Source organism: Chironomus tepperi, unplaced genomic scaffold (assembly GCF_022539635.2).
Source record: "Chironomus tepperi strain 1889 unplaced genomic scaffold, CSIRO-AGI_Ctep_v1 contig_3, whole genome shotgun sequence".
Taxonomy (NCBI): Eukaryota; Metazoa; Arthropoda; class Insecta; order Diptera; family Chironomidae; genus Chironomus; species Chironomus tepperi.
The window spans coordinates 3207-22971 of NW_027226125.1; the positions used below are offsets into that span (position 1 = coordinate 3207).

Sequence of the window (19765 nt, forward strand, 5' to 3'; positions counted from 1 at the left end):
GCAAAATTTGCCGAGGAACAATTTAATGACTTCCTTTTCCTCATCTTCCTTCCTCATTTATTGCTCATTCTTCGTCTTTTTTTCTACAAATTTTCGAAAAAAAAAAAAACTTTTGCCTGGTTTTGCCGTATCTTCAAAAGCAACAATTTAATCATCATCATCACCGCCTTACCAACAAATCCCTCATTTACATAGCAATTTACATGCTCTACAGATTTCAATAAATTTTCATCATACAGAATGTAAATGAGCGTTGAAGGAAGAAAAAAATCGTGAACTTAATGAATCAAAAAATCATTAATTAAAATTTCCCATGAACAGTTCTGATTTTCGTGGAAATGAAAATATTCAATAAACGTTTTGGTTATAAAGCTTATTGGATGGTTTTCTCAAGGTTTTCTATGGAAAAAATTGCGAGCCTTTTTTGTCGTCATTTTTTTACTGCTACAAATCATTAAAAGAATAAATTTGTTTAAAGGACATAATTATTGGGTGGAGTCTTCTTCATTTGTATCGCTCGAACATGACAATGACGTTGTAAATGCATTCATCACGATGTCTTGACTTGACATCATAATGATCCGAATTCATTTGATGGAAAATCGACATTAGATAGTGATCAAAAAGTGTTTAGAAGCATGATTGATTTGCTCGATTAAACTCTATTCTCTCCTTCTTCATTTCTCAATCTAAATAGCAAATATAAATCATCTTAAAAACAGAATTTAAAAGGCTTGATAGGGAAAGTTTAGGGACAAATTTTGGGACTTGTCGTACTGTTGAAACCTTTTAGCAGAATGAATTTCAGTAATTAACTACGTGGTCTTCTTGTGACTTTAATGATTGCCAATTAGGATTGCCTTAGTATTCTACTGTAAAACTTAGTTTAGAGAAGCTGAAAAATTTGGTATTGATAAAAATTGACATTTAAAATTGCAGCCTTAAAACTCAGTTACGGAGTTTTCTTTATTTGTGTCGCTTGGATGACAATGACGTTGTGAATGCATTCATCATGATGTCTTTATGTCATCAAATGACCGTCATTTGATAGAAAATTGTCATTAAGATGTCGTTAAGTGGTCACGATCAATGTCAAATATTGCAAGCACGAGTTGCACGATCTAAATACCAAAAGTAAATCATCTTAGAAACGAGTGGCAAAAAAAAAAAAAAAAAAAAGCCAAAGATTAGCAGACTACCTTTTAGGTATTTCAAATTACAATTCGATTAAAATTGAAAGGATTTTAGATTTACTGTAAATCTTAGTTTAATGGAACAGTATTATAATTGACATAATCAAAATTGACTGAAAGAATTTCGTTGTCTTTTTTCGAAAAATTTTTCTAATCTTATTAGAAGAAGCCTTGAATAGTAAAACTTTTATGTCATACAATACTGAAATTATTTTGACAATTTTTTCAAATTGTATCATTATATTTTAATCAGATTTTAAAAGTTCATTGATTGCTGACAAAACAAAGTTTGGAATGAATCATGAATATTTTAAGGACATCTAGGATTTTCGTGAAAACGGCTCCAAGTATATACCTTTCAATAAATTTCAGCTTACATCCCTGCAACATTAAGTGAACGGTCACTGAGATTGCTAATAAAAATTTCAAATGACGAAGTAAGTAATAAAAAGCTGCATAATTTCTATATTCTAGGAATGTAAAGCTTTTAGTGCATTTTTAGAAGATTAAAAATTTGGGTTAGTCTGTGGATAAGGAATTGATTTTAAAATTGTTGTTCCAAAAACTATACTTAAACCACATTCCCATTCCATATATACCATACATACCACTAAATGACTCTGATAAATTCTTTAATTTCCTTGTTAGTATTCTGCTTTCATTTCATGTTCTTATTATTGTAGCATGTGTAAAACACAATTTACCAAAAAGCAAATGTAAGCATAAAACCAATTCGTCTATTTTCTCATGCTTGAATTGAGCCTTTATAATCAATGATTATAATGATTTGCATTTTCTGCTTTAATTTTTACCAAATTTACAAAAATAAATGAGATAAATCTGTATTTATAGAAATTTTGAAATCTTGCGAAATACACTTACTTACTTACTTATCGCTGGTTAAGATCAGTTGTGATCCATGACCTCCCATGGAGGTCACCTGCGGCACACGTTGTGAAAAAGTTGAAAAATAGTGTTCCTAGGTCCAGCATGATTCTTCGATGGGACTGGTATTTGTCCAATACAACTCAAAGCCAGCCTGCCGATCCGAGGAAATTTTTTCGTCTATTTCACGCTGCGTGTCTTTGAGATCTTCAATAAAGAGCTTAATGAAGAATGCAAAATAAATTTCTTTGTTCCAAATTGCATTCTTAGTTGAACAAACCTGCTTTCATATAATTCAAAAAGTTTCCAAATTTACTCCTTTCTACCAGTAATCCCCGTAATTACGGTAACTGAAAGTAAAATTTTTCATGCTAATCTTTACAAAAGCACATAAAAAACGATGAACGACTACAATAATGTAGATTATGTGATGGAATGTCTGCAATGAAAAATTATTTTTTGCCTCCGTTTCACGCGGATGAAAATGAAGAATGGAGAAAAGCGGAACAATCATTAAAGGTGTCGAATAATGGAGAACTTTTTACGGAAAGACTGCAAAAGACATGCCAATTTAAGTGAAATATTTAAAATTATTGGGAGGATGAAGAAAGTTAAAAATGTTTTAAAGTTGAATTTTCATGAAAAATTTGTGGAAAATCGCTTAAATCGCTGAGCTTTTTCGTACACAAAAGTTATTTTTACGAAATTTTTTCTGTTGGATGTCAATTTGATACCTCTGATAAATAATTATTAAGAAAGTTGTGGAAGTTTCTTCTAAATTTCAACAAAACTTCAAGTTCTCCTGCCCCATCTTACCCTCTTAGCGTAACATAATACTAAAATGACCCTTCACGACGGCTTTTTATCTTGACATCAACAGACAACAGTAATAAGAATTGAACAAAATAATTGAAATTCACAACATTAACATAATTCTTTCACAGTTATGCTTCATTTTATATCTTTTTGTGCGACAAAATAATAAAATTCTGTTTATATTTATTTTGTTTTGCGTAAAAATTTGTTAAAATTTGCTTGAGATAGCAAAATAAAAATTTGACATTTAGAAATGAGCATCCACTGAACTGTTCTTTTAAAGATTGTTCATTTATTGCTTGATTTTTACAGTCATTTAATAGAAGGGACACTGCTAACTGGCTCTTTCGAATGACACAATGGACTCTCACAACTTTATTTGTCAGTGATGTAGGGGTCAAATGGAGGGACCATCCATTTGGTAATTTTAAAAGAAATGTTTTTTTTAAGGATTTAATTTTAATCTGACAAAACCAGTCAGTTGTGAATTGAATGAAAAATTTGAAACAAGGAGTCAAATGGCTAAGGCTTCTCTAAGTATAGTCTTGACATTGGAAACACTTACAAACGATAAAAAGGGAGACTAGTGTTATTCCTTTACTTCTTAAATCCTTGGCGAAGGCGCGCGAGGGCCCACTGTCGCATTTAGAATTCGTTGGATGCTGGATCTGTCTTTAGATAAATTCAGGCAGTTACTAATTCCCAGCACTTTTGCGTTTATAATTTATATCGGGTGTTAAAAATGTAATTGTAAATGAAATCAATATTAAAACAATTGTGGAGCTAAATAAACTTAAATTCAACCTTACATGCCATCATTACAGCTTACATATTAATCTATAAAGCTATGTTTGTTAACATAACTTACATCAACAATTTAGTGCTGCATATTCATATATTAATCTCACTATAATCCACAAATTTATTAGATGAATTTTATTCAATGTCATGTCATGTTCTACACTCATGTTCTATGTGATGTATCGACACGTTTGAAACAGCATAGAAACATATACAATTTAAATTAATTCAGCATGCGAAATGTAGCGATAATATGAAAAAATAAATTTTTTGGAAATTTTTTATCACCTTAATATTCATACTTGTACATGTACTGATATTGAAAAGGGTAGATTGCTTTTGTATAAATAGACAAACTTTGCTCGACACAAAAGTTTCAATTTTCATATCACCATAAAATGTAATGAAATGAATACTTGCTGCCATCATATTGCGCTATACCGTCATAGAGTCTTTTTCACATTCAATTATATTTTTTATGATGCTTTTGTATAAATTGAAACTTTTTTATTCCTTCTCTCGATGTACAAATGTTGCTCATAAAATCTTCATATTCAGACTTATTATTTGGCAAAAAATAATATTTCCTTGGATTTTCTTTTGCTGTCAAAGCTTCTCCTCATATTCAAAACGACTTCAAACTTTTCACATTAAAACAATTTTCCAATCGTTAAACTTACAGTTTGGTTCTTTTTCTTAAAAAAGAAATAAAGTCATCAAGACGATATAAGTTTATGAACGGAAAGAGTTTCTGTTTCTTCATAATAAGACTTTTCAATTTCAATGAGGCTGTGGCAATATCAAATGAATTTTATTTTACTACAGGGATGCAGTCTGAAATTCAAGGGGAAGATGAGATCGGTTTAGTATGAAATGGCAACTTTTATAATTGATGCTTTCTCAAAAGATCGAAAAATCCATGTAAACTGAAGAATTTTGTCCAAAAACAGCGAGGGGTCCCTCCCTCGAAGCCCCCCTCACGCTGCATACTAGATCGTCGTTGATAGGTCTAATCCATATCTCCATTTGGTTTCTTAGCTTATAGTTAAGGTTTTTGGCTTGTAAGATCAAGACACCCTGCTCTAATCAGTACCTCGTTCAGCTCTATCCCACTATGTGGCCTGAATTGATGGTCTCAATGGCGAGAAGGTGAGGTTGGCACATGGTTCATTCAGCTAGATGTGGTTACAGCCACATTTATTACGCGTTCACCATCTTTGAAAGAACATCCTGAATACACTCCTGAATTTTACTAACTTTAAACAGCAGCATACTACTTTTGCCGAAAACTGACTTTGTTAAAAAAAAAGAGCTGAATTCATAATTGCATTGTATTGTTGTTTGGAACTTAATTGCAATGATTTCCAGATGGTGCAATCTGTACTAAGAACAGTACTTATGGCAAGAAACTGATACTTTTGAATGTGGCGAAAATCTATCGAGGCAAATGGCACCAGTTGTTGAGCAAAATAAATCTTTAGCTTTTCAGATCATAAAGATCCAGAGCGCGATTAGATACCAAAGTCATCTAGCCACTTCAACTCACTCCCTCATTACTCGTTATTGAGCAAACTCCCTGAAAAAAGTTTAATAAGCTGTTGCCAGGTTTTTGATGCCACATTCACCTCATGTTTTTTTTGGTTAAAAATTTTCTTTTCCTTTTCAAATCTTTTTAACCATAAAAAACCCACTTTGAAAACTTTGGCACATCCAATTCTGTTCTCTACATTTTAGGAATATCAAGTGTTTTTGTACCGGATTAAGATTAATGAATGGTAAATTTTAAATGCACATAAGTTGCTATAAAGAAAACATTTATGTATTTATGTATTTTGTGTTCACAGAATCAGATGATTCGATGACCCCTGACTTTTGAACTTATTGTGTATATTCGAATATTTTGGTAAAATTTCTGTTCATGAGTGAATAAAAAAAAAAAGAATTTCCAAAAGAATGAACTGAACATTTTCATATTCGAAACAACAAACTTATGGTTTCTGCATTTTATATACAGTTCAAACAACAATTTTCATGTCTTGCAAATGTAGAAATCAACAAATTTGTTCATTCGTTCATAAAAAATGCTAAATAAAACTTTATTTATTCAGTTAGCATACATAGTTATGTAGAATTATGCAGAAAATCTGCTCATATTCACCTGTGACAACTTTTCACTTTTTTAATTCAATTGAATAACATTCTTGCGATAAATGATTCCATTGTTTCCTTAATAAATGACATTTTACATCGAACAATAAATGCTGACATTTGAGATATTTAAATGGAGATACAGTTCAATGGGAATATTTCAAAGTGACACAGTCTGCAAATAAAACAATTTCAGATTGTAAAATGTAAAATTGCATCTCACGAATGAATTCTTTTTATTTGACTTTGAAGCTTGCAGGGATATTTAATTTAAAACCAGGAATTAATACTCGAGTGACACAAATGAAGCATTGATTCCTCCGAAATAGAGCTTTTAAAGCTTCATCTTACTTACTTACTTCGATGACCGTACAGATCAACTGTGATCCATGGCCTCCCTCAGATGACGCCTATAGCTGGTTCAATCGCTGGCTTCCACATGCCAATTACCAAAGCCAATACTGTCTCTATCGACAGCTTCCTTCCAGGAATTCTACGGTAAAGCTTCATTAAAACTCTTTTATTAATATTACATGAAAACTACCTCCACATGTAATCCAAAAAATGTTAAAAAAATCACTTTTTCAACTTGGGTTTTTTTTTTTTTTTTTTTTTAATTTTTGTTTATTTGTATATAATTTTATAATTGCGTCCTTGATTATTCAATTCAGTTGATTCACATCACAATATAATTCATAGAAATGCTCTCTAACCCTAGACTTGACTGCTAAAAAATGTATCAGAGTCTCACTACCTCCGTGAATGAGCCTCCTTGATGTATGCCGCTCGGGATTAATACCTGATGTAAGGCGACTTCATGTGGTGTCTAAATTGTATCTAAGGACTTTAGCGGAGCCCTAAAGTAACTCGAGATTGACACCAAATGGAAGCCCCACTCTTGTAGCATCCATATGGCTGCCCAATAGAGGAAACCTTCATTTGGAATTCGACTTCATTTGTGTCCTCCGAAAATTAAGTCCATGACAAGCTTAAAACCTTAAAATCGTTCTTTCGATTTGCAATAGGACCTGAAAACTAGCACCAAAAAGTAACAAGCACCAGTAATCAGAGCTTGTGCTGAAGACTTGACTCTCCCTCTTTCAGGTGTCAAAAGGACATATGATAGATTTATTTTAACTCGTCTGCACTTTAACAATTTCCATTGCTACATTACATTGTCTCTTTATACACCAGAATTGGAAATCCATTCAAAAGTTATCCGTCATTTTGTGAATTTGTCCTGAACTTCAATTTGGCCGCTACTTGTTGATAGAATTTCATGTTAATGTACCATTGTGTTGTTGTCTACATTACATTGTCTCTTTATTCGGGTTACGACCTTGAAAAAGATACAATCAGCATATTGTTATCCCACACCCATCAATAGTAAACTTAATACGTGCGCAGCTTCTGAAAGATTCTCATTATTCTTACATATTTTTCATGGTCGTGAATATATACCATGTAAGCAGAGCATTCATCAAAATTGCTACAAAAAGAAAACCGAACGAATGAATGCATTTTTCTTATTATCGTCATTATTATGTTAACGTGATATGTACGAACCTGATGCAACATTCTCGAAAAGTACATTTCTTCATACGACAACTATCATCTTGTGTGAGTACTTGCCGTACCTAAATGAGTAGATGTAAAACCAATAGAATGTCATACAAAACGTAGTAAATAAGAAGGATAAGATTGTTAAATAAAAGTGTGAAGTTTATTTGCATTGACAACAAAAGGAGCAATAGAAGAGAAATGTTTGATAGATAATGCTGGATATGAATGAAAGGAAAAAGACAAGTGGAAGTTTCTCCATCAACACCATAAATGATGCATGAAAGAACGAATGAAGATGGCACTTATCGTATTTAACATTGTTACTTGATTCATCACAAAAGCTTTAAATGGTGATGCATTCACTCAGTAATGTGGTTCAGTATTTCTCGTTATGGTTGATGTGATTTTTAAATTCAATTATCTGATGTCAACGGAGTGATAAAAATTTGACTGGAATTTCAGTTCAATGTTCGAAAGCTTTCTTGTGGTTTGGTATCGAAACTTAAAAATGTGTTCGATTAGAGCACGCTGTGACTTATCAACCATATGCTCAGATATTAGTGGGACAGTGGGACAAATCGCAGTGAGACCAACACCATGTCTTTCAGTTAAAATGCCGACCCAGTAACTCAAATGCCAAATTGACAACTAAACAATGGGTCGCAGCCTGCCTTGCCTTACTCGAGCGACTCAAATGAAGAAAGCTTCGCCACAGAGCCACTAAATAGTCTTTTATTTAGCCACATGGAGGGGATTCTATTTGACATTAATAAAAGAGCTTAGCGGAGTATCAAAAGTTTCGAGGCGGAGCCTTCTTCAATTTTGTCGCTAGAGTTACCAGGAGACTCAAACTATAGGCCATTCAAGAAATATGAATCTACATGATCGACGTCATTTTTGAACGACTTCATAAGCTTTAATCTGATTCTCAGAACATCCTATTTGCATTTCTACTGAAAACTTGATGTGCCTGAAGTAATATTTGCTTTTACATTCAGACAAGCTTATTTATTATCCCGCCAACAGCGAAGCTTTCAGCAAAGATTTGCGCTTCTAGAAAACTAAAACAGAAACTAATTAACTTGTCATATCTTTACAGATAAAATCATAAGAGCTTTTACGTAAGCTCAACAAAGTACGTACTTGTTGTTGAATGGAAAACATAGAGCTATTATATCCTGAATTGCTGCATTAAGCAGTAAACAAAAACAGTACTTCATTTTTTATTTATTTATTCTTGTTGTTTCTTTTCCCTCAGGAGTTCCGACATCGAGCATTCTTTCAACGGGAGTGCACGTAAAATGGAAGATAAACAATGGCTACTAAAACTCTCACAATTGAAAAATGCGACACGAAAAGTCACAATTATAACGAAATCAACGACACAATTGAATACATCATCAACATTGGACAATGACATTTTTGAATATGCTGCAAATAATGAATTTCTTAGCTCATTATCATTGCTGACATTAATTATATTATATGGAATTGTTGTGTTTAGTGGAATATGTGGAAATTCAACGTTACTTATTTCATTATGCTCGCAATCGACAGCACGTGTGAAAAATCCTTTATTGCTGGCACTATGTACAGCTGATTTACTTGTTTCATTAGTGTCAGCACCTCTGACTATTATAGGCGTTATTTTGCGAATGCAAAGCAGAACAATGTCATATGTTGTAGTTAACATTGGATGTAAAGCCTTTCATTATTTACAGGTATGTATGTGTCTCGTTTGAACATTTTAATCCTATTTATTGATAATATGTGCTTCATATGAATTCATAAGCAACAACTATGTTGTTTGAACATGATTCCTGTTCTAAATAATCACCAAAACAAAGCAATTATTGGGTTCAATAGCATTAATTATAAACTAATATTTAGGCATACATATTTGCATATATACAGTTTGTTTTGATATAATTTTAATATGTATGTGATCGAACAGGTGAATCAGCTTAAAAGATTTTCATGTACATGCAACAAGTCCATTAAATTATCTTTTGTTATTGAATTATTGAATTAGATGACTACTTTGTTTGAAAGGATATAAAATGGATGATGAGTACTTTGTATTACCATAATATTGGTCTGGTCATTAAATATGAGATTAAGTAAATTCCCAGAATGCGTGGTGTCTGAAATGGGTGGAGTCTGGGGTATCGAGCCATATATAAGCGAATCTATCATTGCGATAGTAAGGACTTTATGGTCGAGTGGTTAGGCAACAGGTCAGGAATCAGCATCGCTCTTTTGTGAGGAAGTATGTTCGATACCCATCAGAGACCGATCACTCAATCATCATATAGAGTGCTGTTGATACGACAAGGATTCGTACAATGTGTACGACATTACATTTGATTAGAATCCTAAACGACATAAAGATTCATTCGAAATACAAATGGAGTTTAGAGTCAATTTAGTATGAACTCCATGTCAACTTCTCATTCTACTTTGTGGTCGATTGGGAGTAGATGCTGGTAGATCCTGATAAGCTTTTATGTGCATTGCATGTGTCTAGACGTAATTTTGTGTATTGACTGGCACAAAAATTTGAGAGATAGTTTAGATTTCTGTCTCGCTTTAGATTAGTATTGCCCAAACTTTTCTGTGCCATGGCACATATTGGCGATAAGCCAATATGAAAATTGAGTGACACATTAATGTTAGTGATACATTTGTGTCAGCGACGCATGAGGCACAAAGTGATGTGTTTTGCATAGAAAGTACAGAAAGCACAGTACAAAACTCTGTCTGTGTCTGGCCCTTGACTTGCTCTTGACACAACCATTATCATAAATAAGAAATAAGGATCAAATTTTGTCTATTTTAAATCATGCAATATCTAACAAAACTCAAAAATATTTAATAATCTTTTCCGGAAAATATTGAATATACCTTCAAGTGAGAATGTCTGCAGTTCAAAGAAAAACTTTTTAACGATTTGAATGTAAGTTAGTAAAACTTCCATAAACTTTTTCTCCAGCATGTGCAATATCTTTCAATATCAATGAATCCTTCCAAGTATGTGCAAATAATCGATTAGATTTATCAAAATTTATCTGTTAGGGAACGAAAGAAGCTCTTTAGGACTGTGAAAATCAGCTATCAGGTTTCTCCGTAACATTAAATAAATACGTGTATGGATACGATAGAGACAACACTTATTCGATTTTTATTCCATTAGAAAGAAAAAAGTCATAAAAGTTAATAATTCAATCCCAATGATATGATATGGATTTAATGTCCTACATACACATTCAAAAGTTTTTTTTTTATTGTGTCGCCCATAAAGTGATATCACAACATAGAACTCATGGCATCATCACATGATGATCACATTCAATGTCATGAATTTATAAAGTACAGAAGTGGAAGAAACGAGCAAAAAATGTCATTTCCTACCATTTTCGCTGAAACATCCGTCACTCAATTTTTTAACATCTTACTCATTTCTTTAATTTGCAGTCTTTTCCTGTCGCAGCGAGTAGTTTATGTCTCCTCATGCTATCATTAGATCGTTATGTAACTGTTAAACATCCAAGACTGGCACAATTACGTCAACGACAATTTCTTCCTTCAATTTTGGCATTTCTTTCATGGATTGGATCTGCGATATTGTGCATACCGCTATTACTAGTCTATAGAGTATTCACGGCCTCATCATCATCATCATTCAAGACAACGACGACGCCATATACAGCATCATCGACATCGTCATCGCCATCATCGACCGTAACAGGACATCAATTAATATCTTCTACAACATTTCCAATTTATCGTAATAGCAATTTAATTAATGACAAAAGACTTTGTGTCTCCGATTATGGATCAAGTGAATGGCATATCGTGTTCATAGTATCGTACGTTAGTATCGTATTTATAATTCCCATTATAGGCGTTATTTTCAATCACATAGGTAAGAATTTATTGACTAATACAAGAAGATCTCATTCATTTTCATTCCATGCTCTTCTTGACTCTCTATAGGTGTTCGTAGAAAATTATGTGCATTATCACTAACAGCTCGTGCTCAGCATGGTGAGCTACCGTTGCCAATGCCAACAATACTCCGGCGTCCAACACATATGATATTAGTTACGGGAATGACTCCAAATGGCCTCAATGTACCCGACTCATCACATGATGATTATCTTAGTCCACAAAAGTCATCAAGTAGACGTAGCAATGGCAGCGATAGTAATCAATGTGGAGTCAATCGACTGAATAGTAATCGAAGATTTAATGGATCGTCTAGCATCATAAATCCGTCTAATAGTAAAAATGGTCTTGGTACAGATGAAGAGAATCGCAATTTAATGGCTGAAACTCGATTTCGTGCAAGTCCGAGAACACCCAGGTTAGTTGTTAATGAAAACTGCTGCTGATTTTTTGATGAAATTGCAAATTTTATTGCTCATTGCCATTTACCTTGTCATGCTGATAAATTGAAAGTCAATTCCTTGAGCAGGAACTTATTTGATGTAAAAATAACCTTTTTGTAAATAAATTGATGATTTATCACTTCGGATTGGAATATAAAGTGAGTGTCATAAAACCTCTACTTAGTAAAGATTTTCCAATCTTCATTCTTGTTTGATTAAAGAAATGCATAGTTGACTTTACGTGACTTTATAAGAATGTGATAGCTGAAGATAGTAAAAGCTACTGGAGTTCAGATCGTTGAGCTAAAATTCCACAGAGATTTCAATTAATTTTTAATTTTTTCTGTAAATATTGAGCCAAATTTGCTGAATTTTTCCAAACCCTTCAACTGGTTTTAGGGATTAAATCAATTTAAATCAATTAATTTGGATATGAATCATGTTGTTTCGAAGAAAATAAATATTTGAATCAGTGGTGGATGACCTGTGTTCCGTGGAACACTTCGAGGTCACACTCGAGGTGTCCAGGCCACACTTTCGGTCGAGGCTTGCCACTAACGTGTGCTGTGCCTGAAAAATAACAGGTTACCCACTACTGATTCAAACAAATGAAATTATAATAAAATTTTAAGCTTGTGAACACGATTTCTTTGCTAAAACTTTACCGTCATTAGTGCCCCTTTCTTAAATCTACTTTATCCAGCTTTATGCAACGTAAATATTCTCAAAAAAAACTTTTACTTCTTAGTTGCTATAATCATGGTGATGTTCGCTTAAAAGTTGTTCCAGAAGCTTTTAAACTTTAACCTTCATAGACATTGTAATCAATGCTGTTAAATATTTAAGAAAAGCTTTGAAGTTTTTATTTGGGATCATTTACTTAGTACGTTCAATAAGTGTGGGAATAAGTCTGGTTTAAACGCTAGAAGTTAAAAGAATTTCAATGTTCATTTTTGAAAAATGTTCGTTACTCTGTAGCCTAATAAGTGATCGTACCCTTCCAGTTCCCTTTAAGGCTTCTCAAAGTCCTGATCGGCACATATTGAAATGTTGCCACCACGGCGACGAGGGGATAGTATACTTAGAACCAAGTGGCAGCCACTTGGCGAAATAACCGGGTTAATAATATTTTGCCGAATAGCACATGGTGAGATGATGTCCACACGGCAATCATGGACAATATTATCAAAATTAAACAGGACTCGTTTGGCAGTGACAACTATTTGGCAACCACTTGAACAACATTTCAATGCCCGGCGATTGGAATTGATTGAAGAAAGTGACCCCAGCAGCATAATGCGATAAACTGCATTCTTCACCATGAAAATGAGTCAAAATTAGCCCTCTCGGTGCCAAAACAAGACAACTTCACGTCTTATCGGCTATTCGGCTGTCGTATGCAGAGTTTTTGAAGCTAAATGAATGAAAATGTTAATCATCACATTTTCACTCCTGGCTATGCTTTTGGCAAGCCTTGCAAACCAAAAAGTATCGCCGATGGGAAAATCAAAAGATTTTTTTATATTATTTAATTTTCTCCTCAAGGAAAAATGAAGATGAAGGAACAGGAAAAAGTTTCAATTTTCAAATAAATAATTCAAACAAGTCTCATATAATTCAATTCCTCATCCTCGCTTGCTTCTTCCCCCTTGAGAATTCTTCCTTCCATTTTTTCCAACAAATTCAACTTGTTCTTTTTCATCATCTTTTATTTTTACCTCAAGCACATCCATTAGCAATTTTCTACTTATTGCTTTCTCATCTTTTTTTCATTGTTTGTATACGGCAAGAGAGAAACTTAAAGCTTGACGATTGGGCAACAGCTTCATTATTGAAACATTTAACATAATTGCAAAAAGGAAAAGAACGGAAAAAGTTTTTCCTTTGCGTAGCATCGCTATGGGAGTATTGTTTACAGATCATTCTAAATTGTTTTATTTGACTTGATTGTAATTTTTTTTTGGGTGGTTCATTAATGTCTAAAATGACTGTGAAAATATTTTTTGGCTCTTCATTGTTTCGGTCTCGATTGACTTTCATTGATTACATCGATCTAACTTTTTTTTGTTGATTTTTCATCAATCGGAACTGGTTTTCCTGAGTCGGTTGTAAATTTCCTTTGATGGATATAAATTGATGTTATTGGTTTTATGAAATTTTGATGATTTTAAACTTAATCTTCTAAGGTGATGCATATTTTATCGTATCTTCATTCGACACTCATTTGGGGTTCAAATACTTAAGATTATTAATTCATTCATAACTCTCAGTACTTAATAATAATATTTCCATATTTTACTAAAGAGTTCGACCACAAAAGACATTAAATTTTTAAGATTTTTTAAGGTACGAATTAGCTAAGACAATGCTATTCAAACTATGAAGTCCTAGTGTAATCGCGACAAACTGGTATATATACTGGGTGTAGGGGTGTCTTGATTTTTATTGTAAAGAATTCTTACCAACAGCAGTAATTTGTCCAAATGTCAGACACATTCAAAAGTCCAGTACTTTCCTTATTGAGTTTATATCAAAGCACAAAAGTACAGTACGGAGAGTACTTAATCTACTTGTATGGAAATTATGTTAAGTACAATACTGTCCTTCGGATGTTTTACTCTAGATTTTACTTCAAATGGAAATGTCTAAAAACTCTTTTACGTAGGTGTAGATCATTTCATCACATCAAATCACCAGACCGAAAGAAATTTCTTTGAATTTTGTCTGTAAATGAGTATTAATGAAGGGATCATTTAATTTTTGCTTTCCGCTTTGCTGGATTAATTTGCAATTTTGGTATAATTAACATGAATTATCTGTTAATTTCTTTTTGATATATCGTTAATTAATTGTGTTAATCCTAATTTGTTTATTATGAGTTAATTAACATCTGTAAAAAGGCTAAACTTGTTGAGTTAAATTAGATATTCTGATCTTGTAATAGATAAATTTTACGCACAATTATTCCGAATGTGATATCTTTTTTATCAAGCTTGAACAATTTTTGTTGTCAGAGATTATTTTTGGATCTAAAAGAATGTCCTTGCTCTTTTTCTGATTGATTTTACTTAATGACCGTTAACATATTACGTAGCCCTACAAATCGGTTTTTAACCCCCTACTTCACCTGTCTCTAATCGGAACACTTCATAACAATAACCAAAATGAGTATATCGTAACTAAATAGTAAACTCCTCCTTTCCCCTAAGCGTTACGTAATTTTCAAACGTCCCCAAATCGTTCGTACCTGGTTATTTGGTTCATTTTGCATATTACTCTAGGGGGCATTCATTTGGTACGTAACCCAATAGATCATATTTTTGAAAATAAACCCCTTCTCCCCTTCTCCCTTTTGTCCACCCCTTCCCCGTAAGAGCGTTAAGGAGTAAGTGAACGGTCTCCTAGCACTCTTGCATCCGTGTCGTTCCTGATAACTAGAGTTAGAGGTCGACTCAAATTAGTATGAAATCGAGCCGATTTGAGTCTGAGATTTTTATTCACAATCCGAATTGATTTAAAGCTCTTCTGATAACTTCTTCCTAATCGACCTCACACAATTCAATGTAAAACAATAAAATCATTGAGTTCAAAAATAAATCAGCAAAAATGCGCATTTTATCAATTGTCACTTTATCATCACATCATTAAACTTACAAAATCAATATATACTCACCAACCAAGAATAATTCATTCAATATCTGACGCAGACTACCGACAACTCATTTCGAAAAAATTCGACATTTACTTCGAAAAAATTCGACAATTATTTCGAAAATTTGAATTTCATTTGACAGTTTTTGGATGAAAAAATTAATTTTTGAAAAACCTTTGCTTCCACTGTATTAAGACAGTGCTGAAGTGTTTAAACCAAAATTTAGCAAATTTATGCTTTAATAATTAGGTTTATGCACTCTTGTTCTCTGTATTTAAGTAAAAAATTTTAAATTGGAAATTTCTAAAAATTCACGCACTAACACATACAAAGATTTGTTTACAAAACATTTCCAAATTTTTGCAATCATAGATTGTCATTTTTCTCGTTAATTACAATATAATTCTTGATTTTAAACTGTAATAAGTATTAAAGTCATGATTCTTTATCAAACTGAATAGTATTTAGTGTGATTTTCTTAAAACTCATGGAATTTTTCAACGTTCAAAAATAATTCAAATATTTTAAATTTTTTCTTAACGGAAGATTTCTGAGCAGTCGGTAGTCTGATCTGACGATAAAAAAAAATATTTATTTACAGATCAATACGACGAGTACAAAATCAACAAATACAAACTCGTTTAAATTCACCACCAATTCCGCCAGCAGAACTGCCAATACCGCAAACATCTACATTACGAAGTCGAAGACGACTTGCAAATATTCTTGTTGTTGCCGGTTTCGTTTTTATGGCATGTTGGTCACCTCACGTCATTTGTTTAATCTTTCGAGAATTTTCAATAACAAGTGGATGCTCAAATACTGTAACGGAATTCGTGATGCTTTTAGGTAATAAAAATAAATCAAATTGACTTCATTTCAAATTTCCGATGTGAATTTTTGTTCTTTCTTTCTTCCTTTTATTTAGGATTTGCACATTCAGCCGTATCGCCAATACTTCATTGGGTACTCAATTATAATTCATTGCGTCAATCAGCCTGTCAACCATTTGCAAAACTTAATTCGGCACAACGATTTTTACGCTCACATTTAAGATTTACTGGTCCACCACCAGCACCACCAAGTAGTACGAATGAAGCAGCACTTGGACCATTCAATCCAAGATTTATTAAACAACGTCCACAAGTTCATAAGCCGCCGGCCTCTTCTCATTATCTTTATTGAGCTTCAGCAATACATATAAATGTGAAATATATCTTCAATAATGTGAAAAAAAGGGAAAAAGGAAGCTGTGGACGACAAAGTGGAGAATCATTAGAAATAATAATAATTTATAACAATAGATCTAGGTCTATTGAAAGGGGATTGACGTCTATTTGTATGAATGAGATGAAGGCAAGCAAAAAAGAGTATTTAAGCATGAAAAAGTTAACAATAAAAGCTTTCTTTAATAACAGTTTTTACTGGAAAATGGGATCGTCTGTAATTAATATCATTGAATGAACTAAGAGATTTGAGGTGATGCATTAATGTTGAAATAATAATAAAAAATATATTTAATGGATGATCTAAAATAATAAATAATTGGCTCATTTTAGTATCATCCCTTTTGTGTGTGTAAAAGGGGTCCACATAATATATGCATCATCATCACTATCTCTTTTTTTATGTATGAATGTTGGTACAATGGGATGAAATCGTCAATAGAATATGATTAATGCATATGAATAGAGTGTGCTGTAGTTCATAATGTAGGGTCTTAGAAAAAAAGGAAGTCTAGTTCGATGAAAATAAAGTTTATATTCAGGATTATATTTGGTGTTGGTTTTATAATTTTCCATGTTATTTTCTGATGAGTTTTCGATCAACTTTAGTTAATTTATGGGTTGTGAATCAAAATTATTTTGAATCAAAATCTCAAATTTTGAATCTTTTTGTGGAGCTTTCATCAAGCTTTCATCAAAAATCAAGAAATTTAGTGTCTATAACAGATTTATATTGAAATTTATTCTGAAAATGATCTAAAATCATTTTACAAAATTTCGTATGATAGCGAGGACATGAAGCAGTTTTGAACAAACTGTATGCCGCCGAAATATTTTGGAATTGCCACGAGCTTCATGCCAAATCCGATTTTGGTCGTAAATTATCACCAAAGTGTGTCATGGCAGAAAAGAGTTTAGACAACACGTGCAAAAAGGATTTAGTGAAATTCGAAATGCTGACCACATTGTTACATTAAGAATTAACATTGAATATTGACCATGTAAACGTAATAAATACTCACGTGCAGCACGATGCGATCCACCGTTTTGAATCAAAATCACCCATCATGATACTATCATGAAGAGATGCCCTGCTGAATTTGTTGTTCTGTTCGGGACTCAATTTCACTTAGATATTTACCACAGTTCCAATACTCAAGGTTGAATCAAGCTACTTTCAAATTAGCTAAATTAAAACTTGATCAAGCTTGACGGACAAAAATTTTAGTAAATAAATTTAAATCAAAACTATGAGAATCATCACAATAAAAAGAGTAGAAATGAATTCAAAGGGAGCAGGAGTAGTAAAAGCGGTTAAAGGAAAGGAAAATGTTTAGGTATTGAAATGAAGACCCAAATTATGCCGGATATTAGTAAGCATTTCGGTGATGAAAAAGGAAATGAGAAACGATATTCATCTAGTCTCAATATGTGCTGATCTGATGCTTTAACTAAGAAGAAGGCTAAAAATTTAATTTTATTCCGTTTGATGCTTCTTAGGGGTTGAGACGGAGGATGGTTATGTCAATATATATACAGACGTATGGCTTCAAATACATTCACCTTATAAATCTTTAAGCTTTTTTCCATCTAAGATTATATTGACATAAAAATCATATTAATATTCTTGCCAAAAGTAAGCAGATGGTGAAATATGAATAGATATCCCTTTGGCTAATTTACAGTTTACACATGATGAAGCCTATACTTTAACAAAAATATGAAATTCAATCCCATACACGCTCATGCCATACATTCGTATATCTATAAAAATATGACCTCTTATCAATGACATCTATATCAATAACTGTTGTCTCTTCAACAAGCTTTATGTGTATCAGCCTCAACTGTATTGGGATTTAAATCAATTTTTATCTATTTCCTCTCCTATTCAATATTCTTGCTAGTCTTCCATGTTCACATTATGTGGTTTTTGATAACAGAAAAAAATTTTGTCGCTTCCTTTTCATACCCGAGCGACACAAATGGAAACGGCTTCGATACAGAGCTTTTAATGATCAGCTAAACCTCTTTGGTTAGCTCTAAATTGAAGTTGCCGATTATTGACAGCCATAGGACGTGACGGACATGACGAAACTTCCGTGAGGCTCCCCTTCATTATTTGTGTTGCTCGGGATAGTCCCTCTAAAAAATATTGTGTCCAAAAAGAGCATATCTATACGAAATTTAATAAGATTATGGAGGCATTGAAAAATTGATAAATAATATGATTTGTTGTGGACTTTACTTCGAGGAACTTGAATTCAGCATTTATTTTGAGAAAGGTAAATTTTTATTTTAGGTCAGACTATAAGTGCCAGAGGCTAACAGAGTAATTTTTTGTTATTTGTGATGAAATAGATGTTATAAATTTATAACATTCTTCATACTTCCTCCAGTCAGATAAATGAAAATTCTTGGAAGTTGTACTATGAATAATATAAATGTTCAAGAGTATTTATTTAAGGTTTTACATTATTTACACTAGTTGATTTTAAATAATTTGATCATTTTTTTATAAGAATGTTGAATAAATTTCTAAGGAATTCTATTTGAATATTTACTATGCAAAATATTCATACATAAATAATGGCAAATAATTATGTTTATTTTACAAAATCAGTTTTTGTTATTATAAGGCAGTGCTTTTCTTATTTTTTCGAGCGTGATACAGTAAACCATGTATCAAGTATAATTTTGGCGTGTCGTAATAGTTTTTGCAACACACCTGATGACAATACATTGATAAGTCGTAGAGCATAGCTTGAGAGTGCTATAATGAAAGGGAATTCTTCACTTTTAAAGCTACACTGAAATTTTAGAACCCCACTTCGATTTGTCCTAAAACTTCCATGTAAACATTTTTCTTCTGTTTGCTTAACAATCCTTCTTTTAAGCTTTATTCTTCCTAAAAAGTGAACGCAATATTTGAATGACCTTAAAGCTTTATCTTAGTATTTATAGAAACAGAAGACATTTTTGACGAAATGCAGAACAAATGAAAGCTTTTAGAGGTCAAATTACTAAAATATAGAGCAGTTATCACCAAGCAGATGGCCAAACTTAAGTATGGAATTACATAAGAAGAAT

The 19765-nt window shown here is 32.6% G+C and overlaps 1 protein-coding gene across 1 annotated transcript; it reads left to right on the top strand.

Annotated features, from left to right (window-relative positions):
• Positions 1–1066: 1066 nt before the first annotated feature.
• Positions 1067–17159, top strand: LOC139096635 (cholecystokinin receptor-like). The gene is made up of 6 exons (XM_070648730.1): positions 1067–1134; positions 8665–9127; positions 10881–11331; positions 11403–11772; positions 16051–16298; positions 16378–17159. The coding sequence occupies exons 1-6, from the start codon at positions 1067–1069 to the stop codon at positions 16632–16634; spliced, it is 1857 nt and encodes a 618-aa protein (XP_070504831.1). The 3' UTR covers positions 16635–17159.
• The last annotated feature ends 2606 nt before the right edge of the window (positions 17160–19765 follow it).